General features: G+C 45.0%; 1 protein-coding gene across 1 annotated transcript in view; it reads left to right on the top strand.

The window, feature by feature from the left end:
* The window catches only part of hcn4 (hyperpolarization activated cyclic nucleotide-gated potassium channel 4), a 541,182-nt gene that overhangs the window by 267,832 nt on the left and 246,221 nt on the right, over positions 1–27,129 (top strand). The window contains exon 3 of the mRNA XM_060853670.1: positions 6,812–6,973. Coding sequence (XP_060709653.1) covers positions 6,812–6,973 — 162 coding nt within the window. The remainder of the gene's footprint in view (positions 1–6,811; positions 6,974–27,129) is intronic.

Consider the following 27,129-nt stretch of genomic DNA (forward strand, 5'->3'; position numbering starts at 1 on the left):
ATGCAGCTTCGTTTGTGTGTGTTGGGGCTCAGACAACAACTCACTAGAACAAAGGATCCAATACCCAGCATGAGCCAAACTAACGTAGTTTACAAAATACCATGCAAAAACTTCCAGCTCGGCGAGCAGAACCACAACAACGGATACCCGAGCTACAAATCTTCAATCAGATTTTAAACCCGGAGGAAACCCACGCAGACATGGGGAGAACGTGCAAACTCCACACAGTCAGTCGCCTGAGTCGGGAATTGAACCCGGGTCTCAGGCGCTGTGAGGTAGCAGTGCTAACCACTGTGCCACCGTGCCGCCCATGTCAAGAAACTGGATATGAATTTGCCAGCATACCAGTATGTGGCTCCCAGCAAGGAGGCCTTGCAAGTGTCTTGGCCTCACACTTGCCAACCATGGACAGGCAGAGCTCAATTTATTTTAATTTAATACTTTCTCCCCGCAGACGGCAGAGAAAGATGTTTATCCAACCTGCCTCTATGATGCATCAGTCCATAACACAGCCAAAGTTGGATCTCTTTGAATCAGATTGTCAATTTCAGGCCAATTTCTGCTGCATAGTCAGTAGCTGTGCATTGTTGACCTGCAGCCGTAGAAATATCGCTTCAGATTTTCCAATCATACTTTGGCCTTAACCACTCATTCCATCAGTCAGGACTGGGTTTGTATTCTAATCACATAGCTGAATGGCTACTCTGTTGAATACACTCAGTCCTCTTCTTCCTGACCTCTCCGCCCGCACCCCACTCCGGCCTATCACCCTCACCTTGACCTCCTTCCTCCTATCGCATCTCCATCGCCCCTCCCCCAAGTCCCTCCTCCCTACCTTTTATCTTAGCCTGCTGGACACACTTTCCTCATTCCTGAAGAAGGGCTTATGCCCGAAACGTCGAATTTCCTGTTCCTTGGATGCTGCCTGACCTGCTGTGCTTTTCCAGCAACACATTTTCTGCTCTGATCTCCAGCATCTGCAGACCTCACTCTCTCCTCTTGTATGTCACCCCAATTTTTAACGTTATCCTGGATTTTAAGCTTCTCTTTCCATCTGAGCTCTGCACTCTCCTCCTGCCCCCAACCCCCCCATCGACAAATCTCTGATGGTGGAAACCTGGAACAGACGCAAACTGCTGGAGAAGCTCAGCAGGTCTGGCAGCATCTGTGAAGAGAGAAACTGAGTTAAATTGAATCATATCAGACCCCAAAACATTGTCTTCTCTCCCCACGGATGCTGCCAGACTGGTTAAGTTTCTCCAACTTTCTCGGCGTTTGCTACAAATCTCGGGATTGCTGGGTCTTTTCCAGTTTATATATAGAGCCATAGAGGTGTATGACATGGAAACAGACCCACCAGATATCTGAAATTAATCTAATCCCATTTGCCAACATTTGACTCATATTCCTCTAAACCCTTATTCATATATTTGTCCGGATGCATTTTAAATGTTGTAATTGTACTATTCTCTACCACTTCCTCTGGCAACTCATTCCATATACACACAACCCTCTGCATGAAAACATTGGCCCTTAGATCCCTTTTAAATCTTTCCCCCTCTCATCTTAAACCTATACCCACTGGTTTTGGACTCCCCTACCCTGGGGAAAAGACCTTGTCTATTCATCCTATCAATGCCCTTCATGATTTTATAAACCTCAGCCTCCATCTCTCCAGGGAAAATAACTCCAGCCTGTTCAGCCTCTCCCTGTAGCTCAAACTCTCCAACCCGAGTAACATCCTTGTGAATCTTTTCTGAACCCTTTCAAGTTTTCAAAGTTTGGGAGAAGATTTGTAGCTCAGGTGCTCGTTGTTGTGGTTCTGTTCGCCGAGCTGGGAATTTGTGCTGCAGACGTTTCGTCCCCTGGCTAGGTGACATCCTCAGTGCTTGGGAGCCTCCTGTGAAGCGCTTCTGTGATCTTTCCTCCGGCATTTATAGTGGTTTGTCTCTGCCGCTTCTGACAGCAACTGACAACCGGAAGCGGCAGAGACAAACCACTATAAATTCCGGAGGAAACATCACAGAAGTGCTTCACAGGAGGCTCCCAAGCACTGAGGATGTCACCTAGACAGGGGACGAAACGTCTGCAACACAAACTCCCAGCTCGGCGAACAGAACCACAACTTTTCAAGTTTCACAACATCTTTCCTGAAGTGGTGGGGGGAGACCAGAATTGAACACAATATTCCAAAAGTGGCCTGTATAGCCACTTGTACAGCTGCCCTTTCACATTTTCAATTTTCTCCTCTGACAAACGGTATCCCAGCTCTCAGCTACCTTCTAGACCCTGGAATTTCCTTCTTAAGTATTTCCTCTTCTCCCTCCTCTTTCAAACTGTCACTTAAAACATTTCTCTTTGCCTAAGCTTTTGGTCATCCGTCCCAATAGCTCCTACAGGGGCAACAGTGTCACTTTTTCCTGATATTGCTTCTGTGAAGTGTCTTCGGGCATTTCATTAAATTAAAGATGCTCTATGAATCCACGTTGCTTTTACAATTTTCCTTTTTCAAGGTCCAGACATTTCATTGTCAGCTGGCTCAAAAAGCATCTTTCAAAATTCACTCATGGGACATGGGTGTCGCTGGCTGGGATCACATTTCTTGCCCGTCCCTAGTTGCCCCTTGAGAAATTAGCGGTGGGCTGCCTTCGTGAACCGCTGCATTCTGTGAGAAAAGTGAATTTTCAGAACCTTCAGATCATTTGATAGATATGTCCGTCCTTAATAAGTAAAGCTGTTTGGCTTCAGGAGAATCATTAGGAAAAGATCCTTTTATTCTGTAAAATCACAAGGATTAGACAAATCAGACGACGATTTCCTGCAGCATTGAAGAGTCTGGCTTGTATAATCTGATTTGTCCTTGTTTTGTTGCTGTTTCTATAGTAATAGCAGGAAAGAGAGGAAGTTGAGAAATTACAGACAGACACAGACCTCGCAATAACTAATATAGCAAAAAATGAAATTGATAGAGGATGAGGATAAACATTGTTTGTGAACACCTACGCTCCCTCTCATTTTTCCTGCTACTGCACAGACCTCTGACATACATGGCAACAACTTCCAGAACCTGGGGTCAAAGTGTCCCAATACCTACTGGTTTGTGGGGACTCTACAAATTCTGCGTGGTAGAATAAGTAAATAAACAGCTAGTAAAATAACATTTTAGCCCAGTGTTTTGGAAGGAGTTTGTGAGTCATTTTCTGTGTGATGAGGCACCATCTTTTATTCCCACCTTCCCATGGTTGGTGAACCATTTTATATTTTCCCCTTTCTGTACTTGGTGCATCATTTGAAAGCTTTTCCTTTCTGCGCAGTGGTGCGCCAGTTTATACTTCCCCATTTCTATGCATGGTGCACCATCTTACATTTACCCCTTTATTTTATGTTTTCATTCTTTATGTTTTTGTTTTCCTTCCAATGTGGGCGGAATACTCCCACAAAAGAAGATCCAATCTCAAGTTATTATTTTCAAAGCTGAGATTGGTGGATTTTTAGCTGAGTAAGGATAACAAATATCATTCAAGCAAGAGTAGAAGATAAATATACAACTCATCTGTGACCTAACCGTATGGCAATGGAACCACCTTGATGGGCTGAAGGGCCTTCTGATGTTCCCATGTTTCTATGGGCTGTATTGTACATTGATGTGGTAGGCCTGATGTGGTTGTACATTGATGTACATTGATGTGGTTAGATTAGATTAGATTACTTACAGTGTGGAAACAGGCCCTTCGGCCCAACAAGTCCACACTGACCCGCCGAAGCAAAACCCACCCAGACCCATTCCCCCACATCTTAACCCTTCACCTAACACTACATTTACCCCTTACCTAACACTAGGGGCAATTTAGCGTGGCCAATTCACCTGACCTGCACATCTTTGGACTGTGGGAGGAAACCGGAGCACCCGGAGGAAACCCACGCAGACACAGGGAGAACGTGCAAACTCCACACAGTCAGTCGCCTGGTTGTAATGAAGTCAACCAGATGGACCTCATAAAATATGATGGGGCTGTTAATCTGGTCCAATTAGGAGCCCTGGCTGATGTATAAAAAAAGTGAGGTGCCAGAGATACTCTGGATAAGGCAGCACTAAAGTTGAGGACTGTTCATATGTTAATAAAGGATGACTTGGTGTTGGCTCCTGGCCTCTGTGAGTCCTTTCGTTGTCCCATAGATAAACTCTGGGAGTGAGCTCTATTCTAGTGTGTTATAGAGTCAGAGAATATGGAAACAGACCCTACAGTCCAAACAGAACGTGCCAAACATAATCCCAAACTAAACTAGTCCCATCTGCCTGCTCCTGGCCCATATTCCTCCAAACGAGAAAGTAATGATTGCAGATGCTGGAAGTCTCTTCTGACTCATATCTCTCCAAATCTTTCCTACTCCTGTGGCCTATCCAAATGTCTTTTAAATGTTGTAATTGTACACACATCCACCACTTCCTCAGGAATTTTATCGCACACGCGAACAACCCTCTGTGAAAACATTTGCTCCTTGTTTCCTGTTGCGTTGACTGATGATTTATTGACTTAAACCACGACCATGGCCCCTCAGAAACAGGAAGTCCCACCTCTGAGAACTGGCTGTTGATCAAAAGTTGGCAGTTTTCCAATATCAGCAGCGCCACCAGGAGCAATGGCTACTGCTGGTATTGCAGCAAGGACTGCAGAAAGGTGTGCTGTGTTGGAGGCAGACCAGAGGTAAGTTGGGGGTCAGGCTAGCAAATTTTACCTATGGGGGCAGGATTATCATGCCTGTTGTAGAATTCCATCCGTAGGAACAGAGGAAGCCATTTAATCCCTCAAGGTGAGATGAGGGGTGAGGTAGAGGAGACAAGTGTAGACAGACTAGTGAGGGAAACTGGGTCAAAGAATGACTTGGGACTCATTAAGGAGGTGTTCTATACCCCCACCAATCATTATTTTTATTTTCTTCTTTTTTTGTGACAAAGCAGTGCCCTTCACAAAAGGCAATGCTGTGTGAGGCACTCCTATTTATTTCTTTTTTCTTTTTTTTAAGAATCAGAGGGGGAATTGAAACACTCCATGCCTCACAGTGCCACCAACCATCATAGTGAAAGTTGCTTTGCCTGCTATTGGGTACAGCAATAGTGGCAGGTTTAACCTCTCAATTGCCTATTGAGTATCATCCATTGACTCACAGTGGGCAAATCACTCACATCTCTTATTCCACTTTATTCCATTTGGGATCGGGGGAGCAGAGGACGACAAAAAGACATTTCACGTCATCCCCTGCCAAATGGGTACAATACAATCGAGCTCACTGTTCCCACAAACAATATTTTCTGACCAAAATAAAACCAAGCCTTTTGCAATAACCTGAGTTTGTGAAAGATGCTACACAGAGCAATTAATTGCGAGTGAAGTACTTTTGTAGTGTAGTCACTGCCAGCCACCGGCTGGGCCAACATTCCTAGTTGCCCTTGAGAAGATGATGGTGAGCTTGTGTTCTTGAACTGCTCTGGTTAGTCCATGCGCTGTAGGCTGATGCACAATGCTATTAGAAGGGAGTTCTAGAGTTTTGACTCAATGATAGTGAAGATATTTCCAAGTCAGGATGGTGAGTGGCTTGGAGTGGAATTTACAGATGGTGCATTCGCATGTATCTACTGTCCTTGGCCTTCTAGATAGTAGTGGTTTAGAAGGTGTTGTCTAAGGAACCTTGGTGAACTTCTGAAGTGCATCTTGTAGATGATGCGCATTGCTGCTACTAAGCATCATTGGCGAAGGGAGTGGAGGCTTGTGGATATGGTGTCAATCAAGTGGGCTGCTTTGTCCTGGACACTTTCAAACTTCTTCACTGTTGTTGGAGCTGCACCCATCCAAGCAATTGAGGAATATTGCAGCACACTCCTGACTTGTGCTTTGCAGATGGTGGACAGGCTCTGAGGGGTCAGGAGGTAAGTTACTCACTACCCACTCCAAGATTCCTAACCTCTGATCTGCTTTCTTAATGGTGGTATTCATATGGTTAGTCTATTTCAGTTTCTGGTCAATGGTGAATCCCGAGATATTGATAGTGGGAGATTCAGTGATGATAAAGTCATTGAATGTCAAAGGATGTTGGTTAGATTCTCTCTTTTTGGAGCTAGTCATTGTCTAGCATTTATGCGGCACAACTGTGACTGGCCACACAAGGCTGGATGTTGTGCAGATGTTGATGCATTTGGACATGGACTGGTTATGGGGCATCATTGTGTCACAACAAATACTCAGTGTGTGAAATATGGTCAGTTAAACTGTTGACAAGAACGATGAGGGCTTAACACATTTCTACTCATGACTTAACAGATGGAAACATGCCATATAACCAGAATTAGTGTCCTTGTGTTCCTAGTAATGGCTTCTGGTACATTCTAAACATGCTGGCCTCACCATACATCGGATAATGGATTGATGGATCTCCCTGTGTCTCATTGCTTATGCTAAAAGCTCCTAAGATTGACATAGAATTTCTGAGCATTGCAACTGTTCGCAACATCATATGACAGGAAGGAAGACCCGACCTCAGGGCTAAGTATAAGTGGATGTTAATGGTGTCACAAGCAGCATCAGATAGTCCAATCAATCAATGACATCCTTGAAATTCTTACACCTTTGACCCCAAAAAGCCATTCTATTCCTCCTGCCCCAATGTGCTGAGACTGCATTTGGTGAATTGAACAAGTGAATTTAATAAAACAATGCTGGTTGCTTCTTCTGCATGTGTATGATTGATCTCCTAATCAATAAAGACTTGTCTCAAAAGAAGCTAACAAATTGTACTATTTTGTCTGATTGGACAGATCTTCCACATGACCTACGACCTGGCAAGTGCAGTGGTGCGCATTGTTAACCTCATTGGGATGATGCTGTTGCTATGCCATTGGGACGGTTGCCTCCAGTTCCTGGTTCCTATGCTGCAGGAGTTCCCAGCTGACTGCTGGGTGTCCCTCAACAACATGGTGGTGAGTAACTCTTGGCACACTACAAGAATATGCATCAATGTAATGTATTAGTGATTCGAACCTTGGGTACTACATGAGAGCCACATTTCGTACCTGGATTTATTGTGCTCAGGTGAAGCCATTAAGACTAGACTCTCAAGAGGGCACTTGTGGTGCAGTCATAGTACTCCTCCCTCCGAGCCAGGAGTCCTGGGTTCAAGTCCTACCTGCTCCAGAGTTTGGTAACAACTTCTTTCAACAAGTTGAGTACAAAGTTGAGACTTATGAGAATGGTTCTAGGGATGCAGATAATTTTGAACAGTTTTCTTTGAAAAAGAGAAGATTCGAAGGAGTTTAAATTGAGGTGGTCACAATTATCAAAGGTCTTGAAGTAATAGCCAAATCTGTACTGAAAACAGAAGGAAAAACATTTTGTTTTGGCACGGGTTAAGGTTTGGTATGTGCTGCCCATGGTAGGGTCTGGTATGTGCTGCCCATGGTAGGGTCTGGTATGAGCTGCCCATGGTAGGGTCTGGTATGTGTTGTCCATGGTAGGGTCTGGTATGTGCTGCCCATGGTAGGGTCTGGTATGTGTTGTCCATGGTAGGGTCTGGTATGTTCTGTCCATGGTAGGGTCTGGTATGTGCTGCCCATGGTAGGGTCTGGTATGAGCTGCCCATGGTAGGGTCTGGTATGTGTTGTCCATGGTAGGGTCTGGTATGTGCTGCCCATGGTAGGGTGTGGTATGTGCTGTCCATGGTAGGGTCTGGTATGTGCTGCCCATGGTAGGGTCTGGTATGTGCTGCCCATGGTAGGATCTGCTATGAGCTGCCCATGGTAGGGTCTGGTATGTGTTGCCCATGGTAGGGTCTGGTATGTGCTGCCCATGGTAGGGGCTGGTATGTGTTGTCCATGGTAGGGTCTGGTATGTGCTGCCCATGGTAGGGTCTGGTATGTGTTGTCCATGGTAGGGTCTGGTATGTGCTGCCCATGGTAGGGTCTGGTATGTGTTGTCCATGGTAGGGTCTGGTATGTGCTGCCCATGGTAGGGTCTGGTATGTGTTGTCCATGGTAGGGTCTGGTATGTGCTGCCCATGGTAGGGTCTGGTATGTGTTGTCCATGGTAGGGTCTGGTATGTGCTGCCCATGGTAGGGTCTGGTATGTGCTGCCCATGGTAGGGTCTGGTATGTGTTGTCCATGGTAGGGTCTGGTATGACTGCCCATGGTAGGGTCTGGTATGTGTTGTCCATGGTAGGGTCTGGTATGTGCTGCCCATGGTAGGGTCTGGTATGTGTTGTCCATGGTAGGGTCTGGTATGTGTTGTCCATGGTAGGGTCTGGTATGTGCTGACCATGGTAGGGTCTGGTATGTGCTGCCCCTGGTAGGGTCTGGTATGTACTGCCCATGGTAGGGTCTGGTATGTGCTGCCCCTGGTAGGGTCTGGTATGTGCTGCCCCTGGTAGGGTCTGGTATGTGTTGTCCATGGTAGGGTCTGGTATGAGCTGCCCATGGTAGGGTCTGGTATGTGCTGCCCCTGGTAGGTGCTGGTATGTACTGCCCATGGTAGGGTCTGGTATGTGCTGCCCATGGTAGGGTCTGGTATGTGTTGTCCATGGTAGGGTCTGGTATGTGCTGCCTATGGTAGGGTCTGGTATGTGCTGCCCATGGTAGGGTCTGGTATGTGTTGTCCATGGTAGGGTCTGGTATGTACTGCCCATGGTAGGGTGTGGTATGTGTTGTCCATGGTAGGGTCTGGTATGTGCTGCCCCTGGTAGGGTGTGGTATGTGCTGCCAATGGTAGGGTTAGATTCAATCAAAGCATTCAAAAGAGGATGAGGTTATTGTCTGAAAATGAAGAATGTGGAGGTTATGTAGACACAATGGTGTGGAGCACACTGTTCATTTGCAGAGTCACATAGACCTGACCAGTGGAATGGCCTCTTTCTGTGCTGTAACAGTACTGAGATTTTGGTTGCTATCAGTTTATTCAGGCATAGAGAAGTGTCACCGAAACAAGGTAAGCACTCATTTTTTTGCGCTCTTGACAATAGCTTTGAGATGACAAGAACATAGTGAGTCATCGTCACATTGGATAAGACATAAAGACACTATTTGTCTCATCGCCTTTGCTAAAACATCCAAAAATAAATTGAAGCAGCACTTTGAGATGGGAAATCAAGCTTTTCACTTGAAGTTTTCACCAAATACCTGAGATGAAAATGGAGAACTGATGTGCAAAGTTTTTTTTTGTACAGGAAGATACAATGGACTAGCCGTGAAAAGGAGTTGGAGCACAGTAATGTGTTCAAGGTTTGTGTGAAGATTTGTAGCTCGGGTGCTCGTTGTTGTGGTTCTGTTTGCCGAGCTGGAAGTTTTTGTTGCAAACGATTCGTCCCCTGGCTAGGCGACATCATCAGTGCTTTGGAGCCTCCTGCGAAGCTTCGCACTGATGATGTCGCCTAGCCAGGGGACGAAACGTTTGCAACAAAAACTTCCAGCTCGGCGAACAGAACCACAACAACACAGTAATGTGTGATTATCCCATGTCTGATGAGTGTCAAGCTGGCTGAACAGCAACTTGGTGCACGCTCTTTGTAATAATTCCTGTGGTGGTCAGCTTAAAGTGTTCTGTTGTTTGTGTTAGGGACCAGACCAGATCTCTTCCAACTATTTTAAGATGGTAGTCTAGACACCAACTGTTTTCTTATTTTAAAGGCAAATCTAACATGCTGTGTTCCAGATGCAATTTGCCTGATCAAACTACTCGACGTTAAGCAACACACAATTTATTTAAATGTTAGAGTTAAAATACAACAAAAGAAAGAAGAACTTTAAGAATAGCTTAACCCTTTTGGAAAATTAACCAAACAAAAGATGTAGTAACTATTACTAACTGACTGTTCCAATATAGTGACATCCCATAAGCGCACCCATTGGCAAAAAGGCAAATTCATAAAAAGAGATTTGTCTCACAGGTCTGTGAGAGCACACCACACCCATCCAGGCTACTTCTATTGTTCCAAAAACCCCAACGCCTCCCAAGCTGTTTACTTTATAGATCTTCATTAGCAATCCCAAACTCTGTCTTAAAATTTCTCTTTAAGAAAAAGGAAAAAATAACTCCTTAAAGCCACAGCATCATCACAATTGGCAACATTGTCAGCAGACCACCCTGCTGTCTTTGGAGTTAGCTGCATTATCTCAAGGAAAGGGGGCCTGGTCTCTTATATGTCATGCAGGAAGTCAGCCTTATCTGGGACACTGTAAACGTGGCACAACACGAGGGAGCTTTCAAAGTTTGAAGATAATGCACTGGTGTCTTGGGTGAAAGAGAATACAAAGTAGATTATTTTGTCCGCATGGGGTCTTTCCCAGGCAAGCAGCCAAAAGTCAACTGGAGGAGATAGCCATTGAGGTTAATGCCAGAGGTCAAGGCCTTTGTACCTGGATGTAGTGGCACAGAGGTCATTTGATGTCCTCTCATACTTGGTCATGGTCATTGGACTCATCTTCAAATTTCATGTCCTACCAATGGCTTCATTGGCATAACAGATTCTCTGAACCTCCATCAGTCAGTTGTCAACAATCTCTGCCAGTCTAGACTCACTCCACTGTGCTTCACACTGGGGTAAACCTTAGAACTTTCACACCCTGGCTATTCAACTAAGACAGGCATGTCACCCAAACACATTCTGTAGTGCTCATTCATACATTTCCAATTTCTTTGGAGGACAAGGCATCATGCAGCGGGAGGTGGGAGAAGCTTCCCAGATTGGGTACAAGTTTATGGGTGACCTAACCTGATGAAAGAGGCAGGGCCAGGCATTATTTTGGCCAAATCGATTGAAGGTGATGGTATCCGCGCCTCACGCTTAATGCTCCTCGGAGTCTACTTTGTACCAGAATTTCTTCTGACTTCAAATGTTTCAGCACGGGCCATTTACATTCTTCCTAACTCCCCGCATCCCCTCAGAAGGATTCTGTCCAAGAAGGTCAACCTGGCCGGGCAGTAGGGGAATGGCAAAAAGAAGAAGAATGATTAAGAAGCTGAATTGTGCAAGCACAGACCGTATGTGCATGTGGATGTATGTTTGCTCACTGAGCTGGAAGATTTGCTTTCAGATGTTTCACAACCATACTAGGCCACATCATCAGTGAGCCTCTGGTGAAGCACTAGTGGTATGGTCCACCTTTTATTTATGTGTTTAGGTTGCCTTGGTTTGGTGACGTCATTTCCTGTGGTGATGCTATTTCCAGTGGCGATGTCACTTCCGGTTCTTTTTCCCAGGGGGTGGTAAATGGGATCCAGGTTAATCTGGCTGTTGATAGAGTTCTGGTTGAAATGCCACACTTCTAGGAATTTTTGTGGGTGTCTCTGTTGGGTTTGGCCTCGGATGGATGTGTTGTCCCAATTGAAGTGGTGTCCTTCCTCATCTATATGTAAGGATACTAGTGAGAAAGGATCATGACTTTTTGTGGCGGGTTGATGTTCATGTATCCTGGTGGCTAGTTTTCTGCCTGTTTGTCCAATGTAGTGTTTGTTATAATTCTCATAAGACTGTCTGTGTGTGTGCATGTTTGTATATGTGTTTGTCTCTGCGTGTGATGTGAATGTGTTTGTGTGTGTTGTCTGTATGTGTGTGTCTCTCTGCGTGTGATGTGAATGTGTCTGTGTGTGCACGTATCTGCATGTTTTCATGTGTGTGTCTCTGCGTGTGATGTGAATGTGTCTGTGAGTGTGTCTGTATGTGTGTTTATCTCTGTGTGATGTGCATGTGTTTGTGTGTGTGTGTATGTGTGCCTATATGTGTGTTTGTCTCTGTGTGTGATATGAATGTGTGTGTGTGCGTGTGTCTCTGCATGTGATGTGAATGTGAGAGTGTGTGTGTGTGTGAGTGTGTGTGTGAGTGTGTGTGTGTGTGTGATATGAATGTGTGTGTGTGTGTTATGAATGTGTGTGTGTGTGAGTGTGTGTGTGTGTGTGTGTGTTATGAATGTGTGTGTGTGTGTGTGATATGAATGTGTGTGTGTGAGTGTGTGTGTGTTATGAATGTGTATGTGTGTGAGTGTGTGTGTGTGTCTTATGAATGTGTGTGTGTGTGAGTGTGTGTGTGTGTGAGTGTGTGTGTGTGATATGAATGTGTGTGTGTGTGTATGAATGTGTGTGTGAGTGTGTGTGTGAGAGTGTGTGTGTGTGTGTGTATGTATGAGTGTGTGTGTGAGAGTGTGTGTGTGTTATGAATGTGTGTGTGTGTGAGTGTGTGTGTGTGATCTGAATGTGTGTGTGTGAGTATGTGTGTGTGTGTGTGTGTGTGTGTGTGTGTGATATGAAAGTGTGTGTGTGTGTGATATGAATGTGTGTGTGTGTGTGTGTGTGATATGAATGTGTGTGTGTGTGTGTGTGTGTGTGTGTGTGTGTGTGTGTGTGAGATATGAATGTGTGTGTGTGTGTGTGTGTGTGTGTGTGTGTGTGTGTGTGTGTGTGTGTGGGCTGTGATACAAGGCTGATCTGCAACCACAGCAGTAAGGCAAGGTCAGTGCAGGTTCCAATTGGAGGAGGAAATGTCATGCCTCCTCTGCTGCAGTGGACACGGGTATAAACTTCGACTGGGTTGACGACAAGTGATGATTGACAGGCTCAAACACCGAAATGTTTGGGCACTGGAAAACCTGTCAGAAAGTCCATTGGTTTCTGATGAGAGAATATATACTGTGACCAGCCTCTCTTGGAGCAGAGATTCTCAGTGATCTTCCTTGTACAAGAGAGGACAGTGAACTGTGATGCGTGAAATCTCCATCTCTAGCACGGTCAGAGCTAGAAACAAGAAAGGTCATTTTGAATGCTTAACCTCATTGCCTGAATGCTCTGAGCTTATAGTCATGGCTGCTCCAGGTGACAGAGGTCAATGAAGACTGAAACATAGATGCCCTGATGCAGTCTTCCTGGCTGTTCCCTGAATGCTCTTGGCATATCGAGCTTCCTACAGTGGTGCAGGCTCGAAGGGCTGAATGGCCTTCTCCTGTATCAGTTTTATATGTTGACAGAGTGTCCACCTGCACAGTTCCTTCCCCTCCCTGTCACAGCCACTTATCCTACTCTGCATTTCACGGCGAAGAGCTGCACATTTGCCCAGGTCTGGGTTCAGAGATCTGTGCAGAGGACTTAAAATCAGGTGAAATGTTTTCCATCTGTCTCAGCCGGGCATTTACAGAAAATGCAGAAAGCTCCAAGTGTGTGTGGAAAATCTCACCCACGCCAACCTGCAACGAACCCGTATGGAATTGACAATCAGGTTACATCCAACTTATGGAGGTTTATAAAATCACGAGGGGAGTAGATATGGAGAATAGCCAAGGTCTTTTCCCCAGGGTGGGGGAGTCCAAAACTAGAGATGCATAGCTTAAAGATGAGAGGGGAAAGATTTAAATAGGGGCTAAGGGGCAACTTTTTCACAGAGGGGTTAGTGTGTAAATGGAATGAGCTAGCAGAGGAAGTGATAGAGGCTGGTACAATTCTAACATTTAAAAAATACATTTGGACAAGTACATGGGTAAGAAAGGGATATTCGTCAAGAACTCCAAATGGGACGAGTTCAGTTTGGTCAAAGTTGGTTTCCATGGATGTGTTAGACCTTGCTGTTTGATTCTATTACTCTATGACTTAGCTCGTACCTTGGGTTTGCTTCCTCTCTGGTTCAATTAATTCTGTGATAATTAACAAGACCAATGCAAACAACTGGGCAGCACGGTGGCACAGTGGTTAGCACTGCTGTCTTGCAGCGCCTGAGACCTGGGTTCAATTCCTGACTCAGGCGACTGACTGTGTGGAGTTTGCATGTTCTCCCCGTGTCTGCGTGGGTTTCCTCTGGGTGCTCTGGTTTCCTCCCACAGTCCAAAGATGTGCGGGTCAGGTGAATTGGCCATGCTAAATTGCCCGTAGCGTTAGGCAAGGGGTAAATGTAGGGGTATGGGTGGGTTGTGCTTTGGCGGGTCGGTGTGGAGTTGTTGGGCCGAAGGGCCTGTTTACACACTGTAATCTAATCTATGCTATTCATGGGGCAAGTAACAAATCTGGTCACTTGATGATTTATGCGCTCCCCCCGATTCTTTGACTTTGCCTGGACTTCCAGGTGAAAGTGAGGGCTGCAGGTGCTGGAGGATCAGAGTCTCCACTAATTCCTGAGTAAACCTCCCAAACGGTGCGCAGCCTTCCCGCCTAGCTGCCTGAGGAAGGAGCGGGGACTCCGAAAACTTGTGGTTTCAAATAAACCCGTTGGATTACAGATATCCCCCACGATCCCAAAGTAGAGCATTCCTATGAAACCTTTTGTAAGCCGATATGGAGAAAGAAAAGAAGGATTAATTTATCTGGGAAATTTCACCTTTTCTCATAAAGGCGAAAATCCTCTTCGGATTTCCTTTGGTGAGTGAAAACAGGTACTAACGTAGGTCTTTTGTAAAAGTGAGGTGGGGTGAAGCGAACTTTTGAAAACCGGGAGATAATTTTATAACCCAGCGTCGTGTGATTTTTGACTTCTTCCTGACTGAGGCCTCTCCACGCAGATCAGTCACGCTAAAGCCAGGGGCTCCCCTGAATCTAGCAGGGTGGGCCTTTCTCCAGCTGAATCACCAGGAGGGAGGAAGAGAGATAGGGTGGTGGGCCCCACATTGGCAGAGGCTGGCACTGATTCGCTGTGCAAGCTGCCTGGTCTTTGGGTAGATGTTACCGATCCCTGGCTAGTGGCTTCGCTGTTGTCGTTTTCTGCATTTGGAGCAGCTGCAGTTCCGAAGCAGCACCCCTAGCACCTCTGGGTGTCAATGAATGATTGAATTTCGTATGAATGGCCCTGCATTACACTACGCAGCAATGTCAGAATGGAATTGCTGGTTAGTATCTTCCAGAAACGGAGCCTCTTTCAAAGGTTTTTTCTCATTCACACTGATGGCCATTATGACACTGACCAGACTGCGTGATAACCAGCTTGTTACACCTTCCTCTGCGCCAGCAGCCCTCATACATTTCTCTGGTACCTCTGCCAGAATCCTGATAAGCAGAGGAATTAAACGGAAGAGATAATGGCTACTGACAGGCTGCCATTTTACAATAGGCACCTTCTGTGGATGTACTGGACACTTTTTTGTAACACTCACTCAATCAATCCTTCACCTTTATCTAAACATGACATCCATCTTCAAGGTATTAGAGCTCCCAAGAACACAATGTGTATGTATAACAGTGACACTTTCTGGACAGGGCTTTTGAACCAAACATTATCAGACAGCGATGTGATTGGTGGACGTTTTATTTTCTCGCAGAGTCAGCTTAACTCGAGTCATCGCACGCACTATTTAACCTCTCGCGCCCCTAAAAAGGAACTGTTTATCCGAACCAAAAGCTTGCGGGTAGAAGCCTAGAGATCTGAGCACTACTTCCAGATGACGTTGCTCTGAAATGCTGAGGCAGTGTTACACTGATGGAGATACCGCCTTATGCATGAGCTGTTAAGTGATCTTAGGTTAAAAACAAGGAGTGCAGATGCTGGAAACCAGAGTCTAGATTAAAGTGGTGCTGGAAAAGCACAGCAGGTCAGGCAGCGTCCGAGGAGCAGGAAAATTGACGTTTCGGGCAAATGCCTTTAACAGGAATCGAGGCAGGGTGCCTGCAGAGTGGAGAGATAAATGAGAGGGGGGTGGGAGTGGGGAGAAAGTCGCATAGAGTACAAAAAGTGAATGGGGGGTGTGTGGAATGGAGGTGATATGTCAGAGAGGAGGGTGGGAGAAGGTAGCAAAAGAGTACAATGGGTGAATGGTGGTGGGGATGAAGGTGATAGATCAGAGAGGAGGGTGGAGTGGATAGGTGAGAAGGAAGTTCCCTGTTAGGTGATCTTGCCCACTTAGATTCCACGATGCCAGTTAATTTTTACTCTTTGGCCAACTTCACGAGTAAACAAATTTTAGATTACTTACAGTGTGGAAACAGGCCCTTCGGCCCAACAAGTCCACACCGACCCGCCGAAGCCAAACCCACCCATATCCCTACATTTACCCCTTACCTAACACTACGGACAATTTAGCATGGCCAATTCACCTGACCCGCACATCTTTGGACTGTGGGAGGAAACCGGAGCACCTGGAGGAAACCCACGCAGACACGGGGAGAACGTGCAAACTCCACACAGTCTGTCGCCTGAGTCGGGAATTGAACCCGGGTCTCAGGCGCTGTGAGGCAGCAGTGCTAACCACTGTGCCACCGTGCCGCCCACTAATTTGGATTTTTTCATATTGCTCTTTATGGGACCTTGCTGTGCCTGATTTAGCTGCCATGTTTTGCCCATTATACCTTTGAGTATAGGAGTTGGGACATCACGTTGAGGTTGTACAGGTCATTGGTGAGGCCTCTTTTGGAGTACTGTGTCCAGGTCTGGTCAGGTGTTCAGAAGAGATTTACCAGGATGTTGCCAGGTATGGAAGTTATAAGGAAAGGCTGGGACTTTTTCAATGGAGTTTAGGGGGTTGAAGGCTGACCTTATAGAGGCTTATAAAATCATGAGGGGTATACATAAGGTGAATCACAGGTGTCTTTTCCTAAGGGTAGAGGATTTCAAGACTATGGGGCATGTTTTTAAGGTGAATGGAGAAAGATTGAATAAGGACATGAGAGGCACACTTCTGACACAGAGTGTGCTTTGTGTGTGGAATGAATTGCCAGAGGAAGTGGTGAATGCAGGTAAAGTTGCATCATCAGTATTTGCTGTGGAAAAGGCTATGGAAGATATAGGTTGTAGGGAAATAGATGGTGACATCTTGCAAAATGTCCAGATTACAGAGGAGGAAGTGCTGGATGTCTCGAAATGGTTAAAAGTGAATAAATCCCCAAGACCTGATCAGGTGTACCCGAGAACTCTGTGGGGAGCTAGAGAAGTGATTATTGGGCCTCTTGCTGAGACATTTGTATCATCGATAGTCAGGTGAGGTTTTGGAAGACTGGAGGTTGGCTAATGTTGTGCCGCTGTTTAAGAAGGGTGGTAAGGACAAGCCAGGGAACTGTAGACCGGTGAGCCTGACCTCAGTGGTGGGCAAGTTGTTGGAGGGAATCCTGAGGGACAAAATGTACATGTATTTGGAAAAGCAAGGACTGATTCAGGATAGTCAACATGGCTTTGTGCGTGGGAAATCATGTCTCACAAACTTGATTGAGTTTTTTGAAGAAGTAACAAAGAAGATTGATGAGGGCAGAGCAGTAGATGTGATCTATATGGACTTCAGTAAGGCATTCGACAAGGTTCCCCATGGGAGACTGATTAGCAAGGTTAGATCTCATGGAAGACAGGGAGAACTAGCCATTTGGATACAGAACTGGCTCAAAAGTAGAAGACAGAGGGTGGTGGTGGTGGAGGGTTGCTTTTCAGACTGGAGGCCTGTGACCAGTGGAGTGCCACAAGGATCGGTGCTGGGCCCTCGCCTTTGTCATTTTGTCATTTATTTAAATGATTTGGATGCGAGCATAAGAGGTACAGGTAGTAAGTTTGCAGATGACACCAAAATTGGAGGTGCAGTGGACAGCGAAGAGGGTTACCTCAGATTACAACAGGGTCTGGACCAAATGGGCCAATGGGCTGAGAAGTGGCAGATGGAATTTAATTCAGATAAATGCGGAAAGTAAATCTTAGCAGGACTTATACACTTAATGGTAAGGTCCTAGGGAGTGTTGCTGAACAAAGAGACCTTGGAGTGCAGATTCATAGCTCCCTGAAAGTGGAATCACAGGTAGATAGGATAGTGAAGAAGGTGTTTGGAATGCTTTCCTTTATTGGTCAGAGTATTGAGTACAGGAGTTGGGAGGTCATGTTGCAGCTGTACAGGACATTGGTTAGGCCACTTTTGGAATATTGTGTGCAATTCTAATCTCCTTGCTATTGGAAAGATGTTGTGAAACTTGAAAGGGTTCAGAAAAGATTTACAAGGATGGTGCCAGGGTTGGAGGATCTGAGCTACAGGATGAGGCTGAACAGGCTGGGGCTGTTTTCCTTGGAGCATCAGAGGCTGAGGGGTGACCTTATAGAGGTTTACAAAATTATGAGGGGCATGGATAGGATAAATAGACAAAATCTTTTCCTTGGGGTTGGGGAGTCCAGAACTAGAGGGCATAGGTTTAGGGTGAGAGGGGAAAGATATAAAAGAGACCTAAGGGGCAACTTTTTCACACAGAGTGTGGTACATGTATGGAATGAGCTGCCAAAGGATATGGTGGAGGCTGGTGCAATTGCAACATTTAAGAGGCATTTGGATGGGTATATGAATAGGAAGGGTTTGGAGGGATATGGGTCGGGTGCTGGCAGGTGGGACTAGGTTGGGTTTGGATATCTGGTCAGCATGGACGGGTTGGACCGAAGGGTCTGTTTCCATGCTGTATGACTCTGTTACAGCAATGACTGCATTTCAAGAAGTAATCCTTTGTTATTAAAGCCTGTTAGGCTGTCCTGAGGACATCAAAGGCACAACATAGATACAGCTCTTTCTCTTTCCTTTTTATTTCACTAAACTTATTTTGATTGTGTATTATACAATACAGCTGGAAGATTTCTGGCAGGTATTACAAATTTCAGAGTAGAAGGTTAATACCTCATTATGTCCTTTTTCATTGTAGTGATCAAGGATCAGAAATGAATTCTACAATGTGCTTTATTTTTGCAATTGCTTTAGTTTTCAGCATCTTTCTGAAGTCCAAGTGCTTGAAGTCAGTTGGAAAGAGGTTTGAAAGTGACAGCAAGGATTGTAAACCCAGTTTGTTCAGGAGTTAATATGACTTAGCAAAGGCAGTTGTGATGGATGAGTGTGCCAGACTACAGACTGCAGAGTCTTTGGCAAGTGAAGCTTCCCTGAACTGGGATATGGCGGCAAAAGTAATTAATCATGAGGCAACAATTCCATGACCCAAATAGATAGCTTCATAGAAGGACAAAGCCATCAGGTACAGGAGATGTTCTCACGAAGTGCAGATACCTTTTGAATTGGACATACACAGAATCCCTGCAGTGTGGAAACAGGCCTTGGCACTGTGAGAGAGTGCTAACCACCGAGCCACTGTGCTGCGCTGAGTCTCTGAGCTTCATCTCCAAGTCACATGGTAGATGTTGGGAAGATTCCCAGCTTTGTATGACTGACCTGGGAGCAAATGGCTCCAGAGGCACAACCATCTTTCCCGGGAATGGTTGTGGGATGCAGTCATGCCAGCCAACAGAAAGTTCCAAAGCAGCCACAGAGGCGGTCAGGTATAAGGTTAGACTACCTAAAACGCTTATTCCAATGCTGTGGAACTTCATGTCCCACACCCCTCACATTCTCTCATTAGCTCACATGCTCCTTATCCATGTCACACTCTGACAATTCCATGACCATGCCAAGATGATGTAATAAGATTTAGTTGAGAGACCAGTCTATAACTCCATGAAGGCTGGTGTCCCATCATCAAGTCATCCTTTATTTACACGTGCATAGTACACGACACTAACCCAGCTAGCTCTGAGCCAGCTCCGAGTATGAGCAGAACCCCTGACACTCCTGTTTACCTCTGTCAGCCAGGGCTCCCTGATTGGATCAGATAGGCAGCTCCAATCAGGGAACTCATATTCTGTGAGATCTATCTGGCCAACCTCATTCCAATCACTGTAGCCTAAAGACTGGACTCTTGAAGCACCTGAACATGTTTCACAGACAGTTCTGATTCATCTGTCAATTGCACAATGTTTATTTCCTCAAGTTATATATCTTGCAAGTACTTGACATTTCTGTTATTGAGACTTAAACTGTCCTGATGACTGACAATGCAGTAAAAGGATTATTTTTTAAGAGAGTCGAAAATACTGAATGAATTAATGATTATTTATTTGAATTCTCTTTGGTCTTTGTTTAATTCATTATGGCATGAAGACGTTGCTGGCTAGGAGAGTATTGATTGCCCATTCTGAATTGCCATGGATAAGGTGGTGATGAGCTGTGTTCTTGAACCATTGCAGGCCATGGGGTATAGGGACATCCAATGGAGTTCTCAGACACTGTCCCAGCGGCAGTAAAGGGACATGATATTTTCAGATTGGGGTGTGGCCTGGAGGGGAAAGTACTGGTGGTGATGTTCCCATCCTTGCCCTTCTGGCTGGTGGTGTTTGTGAGTTGGGGAAGTGCTGGGTTACTGCAGTGCATCTTGTGGACAATGCAGTGCAGCCAATGTGGGTCAGTGGTGAAGAGAGTGAAAGAGGAAAGGAGTGAATGTGGTTCCTCTAATGTTAATCAGAAATCCTCAGGAATGGAGTCAGGAATGGTGGAGTAAGGGTCTGTCTGCCCTTCTTAAAGGGTTACAGTATCATCATCACTGGATGAAAATCCAGGCGTGTTGCTAACCATTAATTTGGTATTTAATTGTACTCTGGTGCATCCTATACTCATCACCTATGCTCTAACATTAGGGACAGTTGAACTTGTTGGCTTGGAGATGTATAACACGATTGGAGATATATGATAATAATCGCTGCATAAATAAATCTTGTATATAGACCGCTCTCCAGTTAAATACTCGCCACTTTCCTGAACTGAAATAAGTATTGATGTTTCTTCAGTGCCACTAAATAAAATCCTAGACCTCACTTTATTGAAAAGGATTGGTAAAGTTCCTTTACCTCAGGGAATGCGATGGAAAAACAACCTTCACCTTCTTATGGGTGGATAGAGAAAAGCAATATATCATTTTCACTAAATCTATGAAGTGAAGTTTTAAGAAATTTTAGTCAGAGTTAATGTAGGACTAGATTGAGGCAGATGGGAATATTGCATCTGCGATTTTGCTTAGAATAATGCAGATGGTCCGAGTTTCTAAGTTTTCTTTAACAGGTTTTGCTTACAGGTGGTTGAAATCATGGAATCCCTACTGTGTGGAAACAGGCCGTTCAACCCATTGAGCCCATACCGACCCACCAAAGAGCATCCCACCCAGACCCACCTCCCAACCCTATTGCTGCATTTTCGCATGGCTAATCCACCTAGTCTGCACACCCTTAGACACTATGGACAATTTAGCATGGCCAATCCACCTAACTTGCACATCTTTGAGTTGTGAGTGGAAACCGGAGCACTCAGAGGAAACCCATGCAGAAAACCTGAAACTTCACACAGACAGTCACCTGGGGGTTGAATCGAACCCGGGTCCCCAGTGCTGAGAGGCAGCAGTGCTAACCACTGAACCACCGTGCTAATTTCTGTATTGTTGCAATCATAAAATATCTGCAACGCTCTTCAGGTCTAACTTCCAGAAACTTCTGTGGTGTTGGTATTCTTTAGCTCTGAGTCAATGCCCAGGCCAAACCAGTCAAGCACAGTTGTCATGGATCAGTTTTTGGAATAACATAGTCTAACTCAGAACTACTGAGCCATTCAACACCACATGACCCTTTGGGTGCTTAGCTACCCAGTATGCCTGGACGGTTTGTGACACAATGTGATACCAACAGCGTGGGTTCAGTTCTGGCACCAACTGTGGGCACCATGAAGGTCCCACCTTCTCAACTTTACCCCGTCACCTGGGGTATGGTGACTCTCAGGTTAAACTCAGCCGTCGTCCTCCCTTTCTAAAAAGAGAGCAGCTCTAGGGCATGACAGCAACTTTATTTGCTGCCCTGAATCTGGAGTTTTGAAGCTTGGGGGTGGTGGAACAAGTTGAGAGTGTGTTGCTGGAAAAGCACAGCAGGTCAGGCAGCATCCGAGCAGCAGGAGAATGAAAGGTTCCTGAAGAAGGGCTTCGGCCTGAAATGTTGATTCTCCTGCTCCTCAGATGCTGCCTGACCTGCTGTGCTTTTCCAGCAACACACTCTTAACTCTGTTCTCCAGCATCTGCAGACCTCACTGTCTCCTCGGTGTTAGAACAAATGTCAACATTTCACCCGATTTGATTTTGTCTGTTTGTGGCTGAGCAAGGCTAATAGAGTTATGTGTAGCTTTGATAGACCACCACAAAGAAAAATAATGTTTCCTACCCAATACATGATTCTACGCCTGAGGAAGGAGCTGAGCTCTGAAGGTTTGCAATTTCAAATAAATCTGTTGGACTATAACCTGGTACCGTTTGATTTTTGACAAATGCATGAGTCATCTCCAGTATTCCAGAGGCAGTTGCAGACTCGAAAGAGATGGGGGTGAGCCAGTGTCAGTTTCCATCAGCACGAATGTGCAAGTTGACCGTATACACGGAGATGATTTCCCTGAGAGACAGAGATCAGGTCCAAAAGCAGAGGAGGCCAGAACAGGCCACTGGGTAATTACAATGGTCATCGTACAGGGATGGAAACAAAAGCCATTAGTGAAAGAACACTGATATTTATAAACTGGTATGGTCAAGAATTTCGAACAAAGTTGTGTGTGACAAATACTGCAACGTGGAATTTTAATTTGGGGGGGATATCTGCAGCATTTCCACGACTTGATTCAACACTCCCTCAAAGAATCTTCCTTCACAACAAAAAGCATCCTTTGGCTAATGTCAGCATGTATCTGGAAGCAATTATCTTGTTGGTACACTCTCATGGGGGACCTCGCTTGAAATCAAGGCCACTAAACCTGAAATTGTCACCAATGGTAAAGATTTTATTAAAGTATGCAAAATTTCCCAATTTACCTGTCTTTTAGACCCAGGTTGTTTATTTAGGCACAGAATTTTGATTCTAGCTACAGATACAGTCAGTTCTTCTATATTGCAATGTTTGTGCAGCCCCACATTATAGAAAAATCACACTTCCGAAACAGTGTTTAAACAGTTGGCGATGCAATTGCAACAAGTTTTGAAGGTTTGCACTAAAGAAACTGTTGCTAATTCATCAATTTTGTGTTACGGCATGTTCGTGTTGACAAAATGCACGTTATAGCAGAGCAACCTGTAAACTATTATAAACCTTTTCATATAGCTCTTTTAGTTAAACTTCGAACACACTTATGGAACTCTGCCTAAACACACATGCAGATCGTTCTTCTGTAACGTGGTGGTTATAATCTTGTGCAGCCCCGCATTATAGAAAAATCGCAGCTCTCAAAGTGTTGGTGAGGTAATTGCCAACTACATTTTAAAAGTTTGCACTTTAGAAACAGTGTCCCCAATTTATCAATTGTGGTACAACAACTTTGTGTTAACAAAATGTCCATTATAGCAGAGCAACATGTAGAGTCAGACTGTACTTTTTAAAAAAAAATTGGTGTTGTGGGGAGAGGGAAAGACTGGGGAGGCGGTTCAATGATTCCTGTCCATTGGAGTTTCCGGGGATGATCCAGCTGCTACTCTTCAGGCTTCCTTCTCTACATAGTTTCATTGGCTTTCAGGAGACACAAGCTGTTAGTTCACACTTCCAAAGTCTCTGATTCATTGGTTAAAAACTAAAGCAACTGATGAAAGGAATTTTTTAAAAAAAAATAACACTAAGAACTGCAGATGCCAGTAATCTGAAACCAAAGCAGAAATTGCTGGAGAAACTCAGCAGCTCTGGCGGCATCTGTGGAAAGACAACAGGGTTAATATTCTGAACAAGGGTCACTCGACCCGAAACCAACACAGATGCTGCCAGCCCTGCTGATTTCTGTTTTTTATGTGGTTGAGGGGAAAATGCTGGCTTCTTTCAGGTTGATAGAGTCATACAGCACGGAAACAGACCCTTTGCTCCAACCAGTTCATGCTGACCAATGTCCTAAACTAAACCCGTCCAACCTGCCTAGGCTTAGCCTACATCCCTCCAAACTTTTTCATTACTTATTCAAATGTCTTTTAAACATTGTAACTGTGCCTACATCCATCACTTCCTCTAGAAGTGGACAGCACGGTGGCACAGTGGTTAGCACTGCTGCCTCACAGCGCCAGAGACCCGGGTTCAATTACTGACTGTGTGGAGTTTGCACATTCTCCCTGTGTCTGCGTGGGTTTCCTCCGGGTGCTCTGGTTTCCTCCCACAGTCCAAAAATGTGCGGGTCAGGTGAATTGGCCATGCTAAATTGCCCGTAGTGTTAGGTAAGGGGTAAATGTAGGGGTATGGGTGGGTGGCGGGTTGGTGTGGACTTGTTGGGCCGAAGGGCCTGTTTCCACACTGTAAGTAATCTAATCTAAAACACTCTCAACTCTGCTGTCCAGCATCTACAGACCTCACTGTCTCCTATACTTATATCTGCCAAGATATAAACATTCCAATGCCTCCACTACCTCCTGTGGCAGTACATTCCAGGGACTGAGCACCCTCTGTGTAAAAGTTCTATCTTGCAAATCTCCTTTTAACCTCTTTTTACCTTAAACCTATGTCCCCAAGCAATTGACATTTCCCACCCTGGGAAATAGAATCCCCATCCTTTCATACTTTTGGTGAACTAATATTAATCAATCCCAGATTGAAAATTAAAAACTCACCTCATAATGAGTTGCAATAATGGAAGAGAATTCCAAACATTTAAAGGGACAGGCTCAATTATGGATAATGAATGTTCTGTCTGAGACCTTCTGCTGGAAAACATTCTCCAGTCAGCCGTCAGCAATGGCAAAGGAGATCCATTCTAATCCCCATATAATTTCATCACAGGAAGATGTGAGAGGCTATTATGTAAGGCTTTGAAACATCAATGGAAATAATCCATCATGTCAGAACAAACATTTGTCAGTTTATTGTATGTAGAAATTTCTTGCCCACTTGTCAAATTAAGCTGTAACTGTGAGGGGAAGTGTATAATGTATGCAGAGGAAGCTCGGCCAAAGGCAGTTTGTACACAAGTGATAAATATTAAAGTAGAAAATGATAATTAATACTGTAAAGGATTTGACAAAGTGCTGGCTTTATAGAAAATTTATAACCCCTGCTTTAGGCAGTACCGTGTACTGAATGGCCCAGATAAAAATACAGTCGGCATGCGGCCAAAGCAAGGCCAAATAAATCAACACATTTGCAGAACTCTTTACGGCTCTCCAAGGAACTGGCTCAGCACTTTACTTGTATAGGGACCATTCAATCTCAAAACACTTTGGTTACCCATTTCTTCATTACTTACTCTTCTATTTCCTTATACTTTTGGGATTTCCTTTGTACCTCGATTGGCTTTTCATGATGCTCATGGTATTTGTACCAACCCTAACTGCCTCATCATCCTTGCTCAGTAACATTGTCAACCAATGTGTCCATTCGGATTGAGTCTTGCTGAAACCCTTCCGGTCCTACTCATCCCTACCACCTCTCCCCTGGACTCTACAACTACTACAACTCTCTGAATTCTACAATGGTTCAACATATTTCTGAATTTCTCTGAGGTAAACCTGAGGGCTCCACTAACACTTAATCTTATTTACATCAATAGGCTGAGGTTAGAACAGACCCAATAAGCAGGCATCTTCCAATTTGGTCATAACCTTTACCGGGAGGTGATGGAGATTCGACGTTTCGGGCATAAGCCCTTCTTCAGGAATGGATTCCTGAAGAAGGACTTATGCCCGAAACGTCGAATCTCCTGCTCCTTGGATGCTGCCTGACCTGCTGTGCTTTTCCAGCAACACATTTTCAGCTCTGATCTCCAGCATCTGCAGACCTCACTTTCCCCTGGGACATGATGGCCTAGTGATATTATTGCTGGACTGTTAATCCAGACACCCAAGTAATGTTCTGCGGACCAGAGTTCAAATCTTGCTATGGCAAGTTGTGGCATTTGATTTCAATAAAAATATCGAATTAAAAGTTTAGTTATTGATTATTGGAAAAACCCATCTTGTTCATTAGTGTCCTTGAGGGTGGGTAGCTGCCATTCTTACCCTACATGTAACTCCAGACCCATAGCAATGGGATTGACTCTTAAATGCCCTCTGGGCAATTAGAGATGGGCAATAAATTCTGACCTAACCAACGATGCCCACATCCTTTGGATGAATATTTTAAGAACTCCAAAAGCAAGATGAAATGAGGAACACAATCCTTCGCTGCAGAGGCAACAGCCCTCCAAAAGTGATTTTCCCTAAATTGACCAATTATTGGCTAGAGAGTGGAAAATGATGGTAATATCACTGGACTCATTGCACAGAGGCCCAGATTAATGCTCTGTTGACAAGAGTTCAAATCCCACCATTATTCATGGAATATAAATGCAATTCAGAGATCTGGAATGTAAACATTTGTCTCAATAATGGTGACCATGAAAACCAATGTCACTAGTTTACTAATGCCTTTCAGCGAAGAAAATCTGCCGTTCCTACATAGTCAGGTCTATATCTGACTCCAGACTCACAACATGGGTGTGGGTGGGCGGCACGGTGGCACAGTGGTTAGCACTGCTGCCTCACAGCGCCAGAGACCCGGGTTCAATTCCAGACTCAGGTGACTGACTGTGTGGAGTTTGCACATTCTCCCCGTGTCTGCGAGGGTTTCCTCCGGGTGCTCCGGTTTCCTCCCACAGTCCAAAGATGTGCAGGTCAGGTGAATTGGCCATGCTAAATTGCCCATAATGTTAGGTGTAGGGGTATGGGTGGGTTGTGCTTCGGCGGGTCGGTGTGGACTTGTTGGGCCGAAGGGCCTGTTTCCACACTGTAAGTAATCTAATCTTAAAAAAAAACAATGTTATTTATTCTTAGCTGGCCTCCAAAATGCCGAAGCAAGCTAACCAATTCAAGGCCAATTGCAAATGAATAACAAATGCAGTCATTGCTGAAACTGACTGCTCCCATCAAAAAGAATAAAGGAAAATGTTACATTTAGCCTCTAACATTGGCTCTCAGTACCCTTTAGTGCCTTTATCATAGTGTGGAAACAGGCCATTTGGCCAAGAAAATACACACCGACCCTCCGAAGAGTATCCCATCCAGACCCATTCCCCTACCCTATTACGCTACATTTACCCCATGACTAATGCACCTCACCTACATATCTCTGGACACCATGAGCAATTTAGCATGGCCAATTCATCTAACCTGCACATCGTTTGGACTGTGGGAGGAAACCCACGCAGACACAAGGAGAACATGCAAACTCCACGCAGACAGTTGCCTGAGGCTGGAATTGAAGCCAAGGCAGCAGTGCTGACCACTGAGCCACCACCTGCCATTAGTCTGCTGACTGACTGACTGCAGTATAGTTGCCCATCTCAGTACCTAGAACGTAGAACATAGAACATTACAGCACAGTACAGG

Source organism: Hemiscyllium ocellatum, chromosome 42 (genome assembly GCF_020745735.1).
Source record: "Hemiscyllium ocellatum isolate sHemOce1 chromosome 42, sHemOce1.pat.X.cur, whole genome shotgun sequence".
NCBI classification, from domain to species: Eukaryota; Metazoa; Chordata; class Chondrichthyes; order Orectolobiformes; family Hemiscylliidae; genus Hemiscyllium; species Hemiscyllium ocellatum.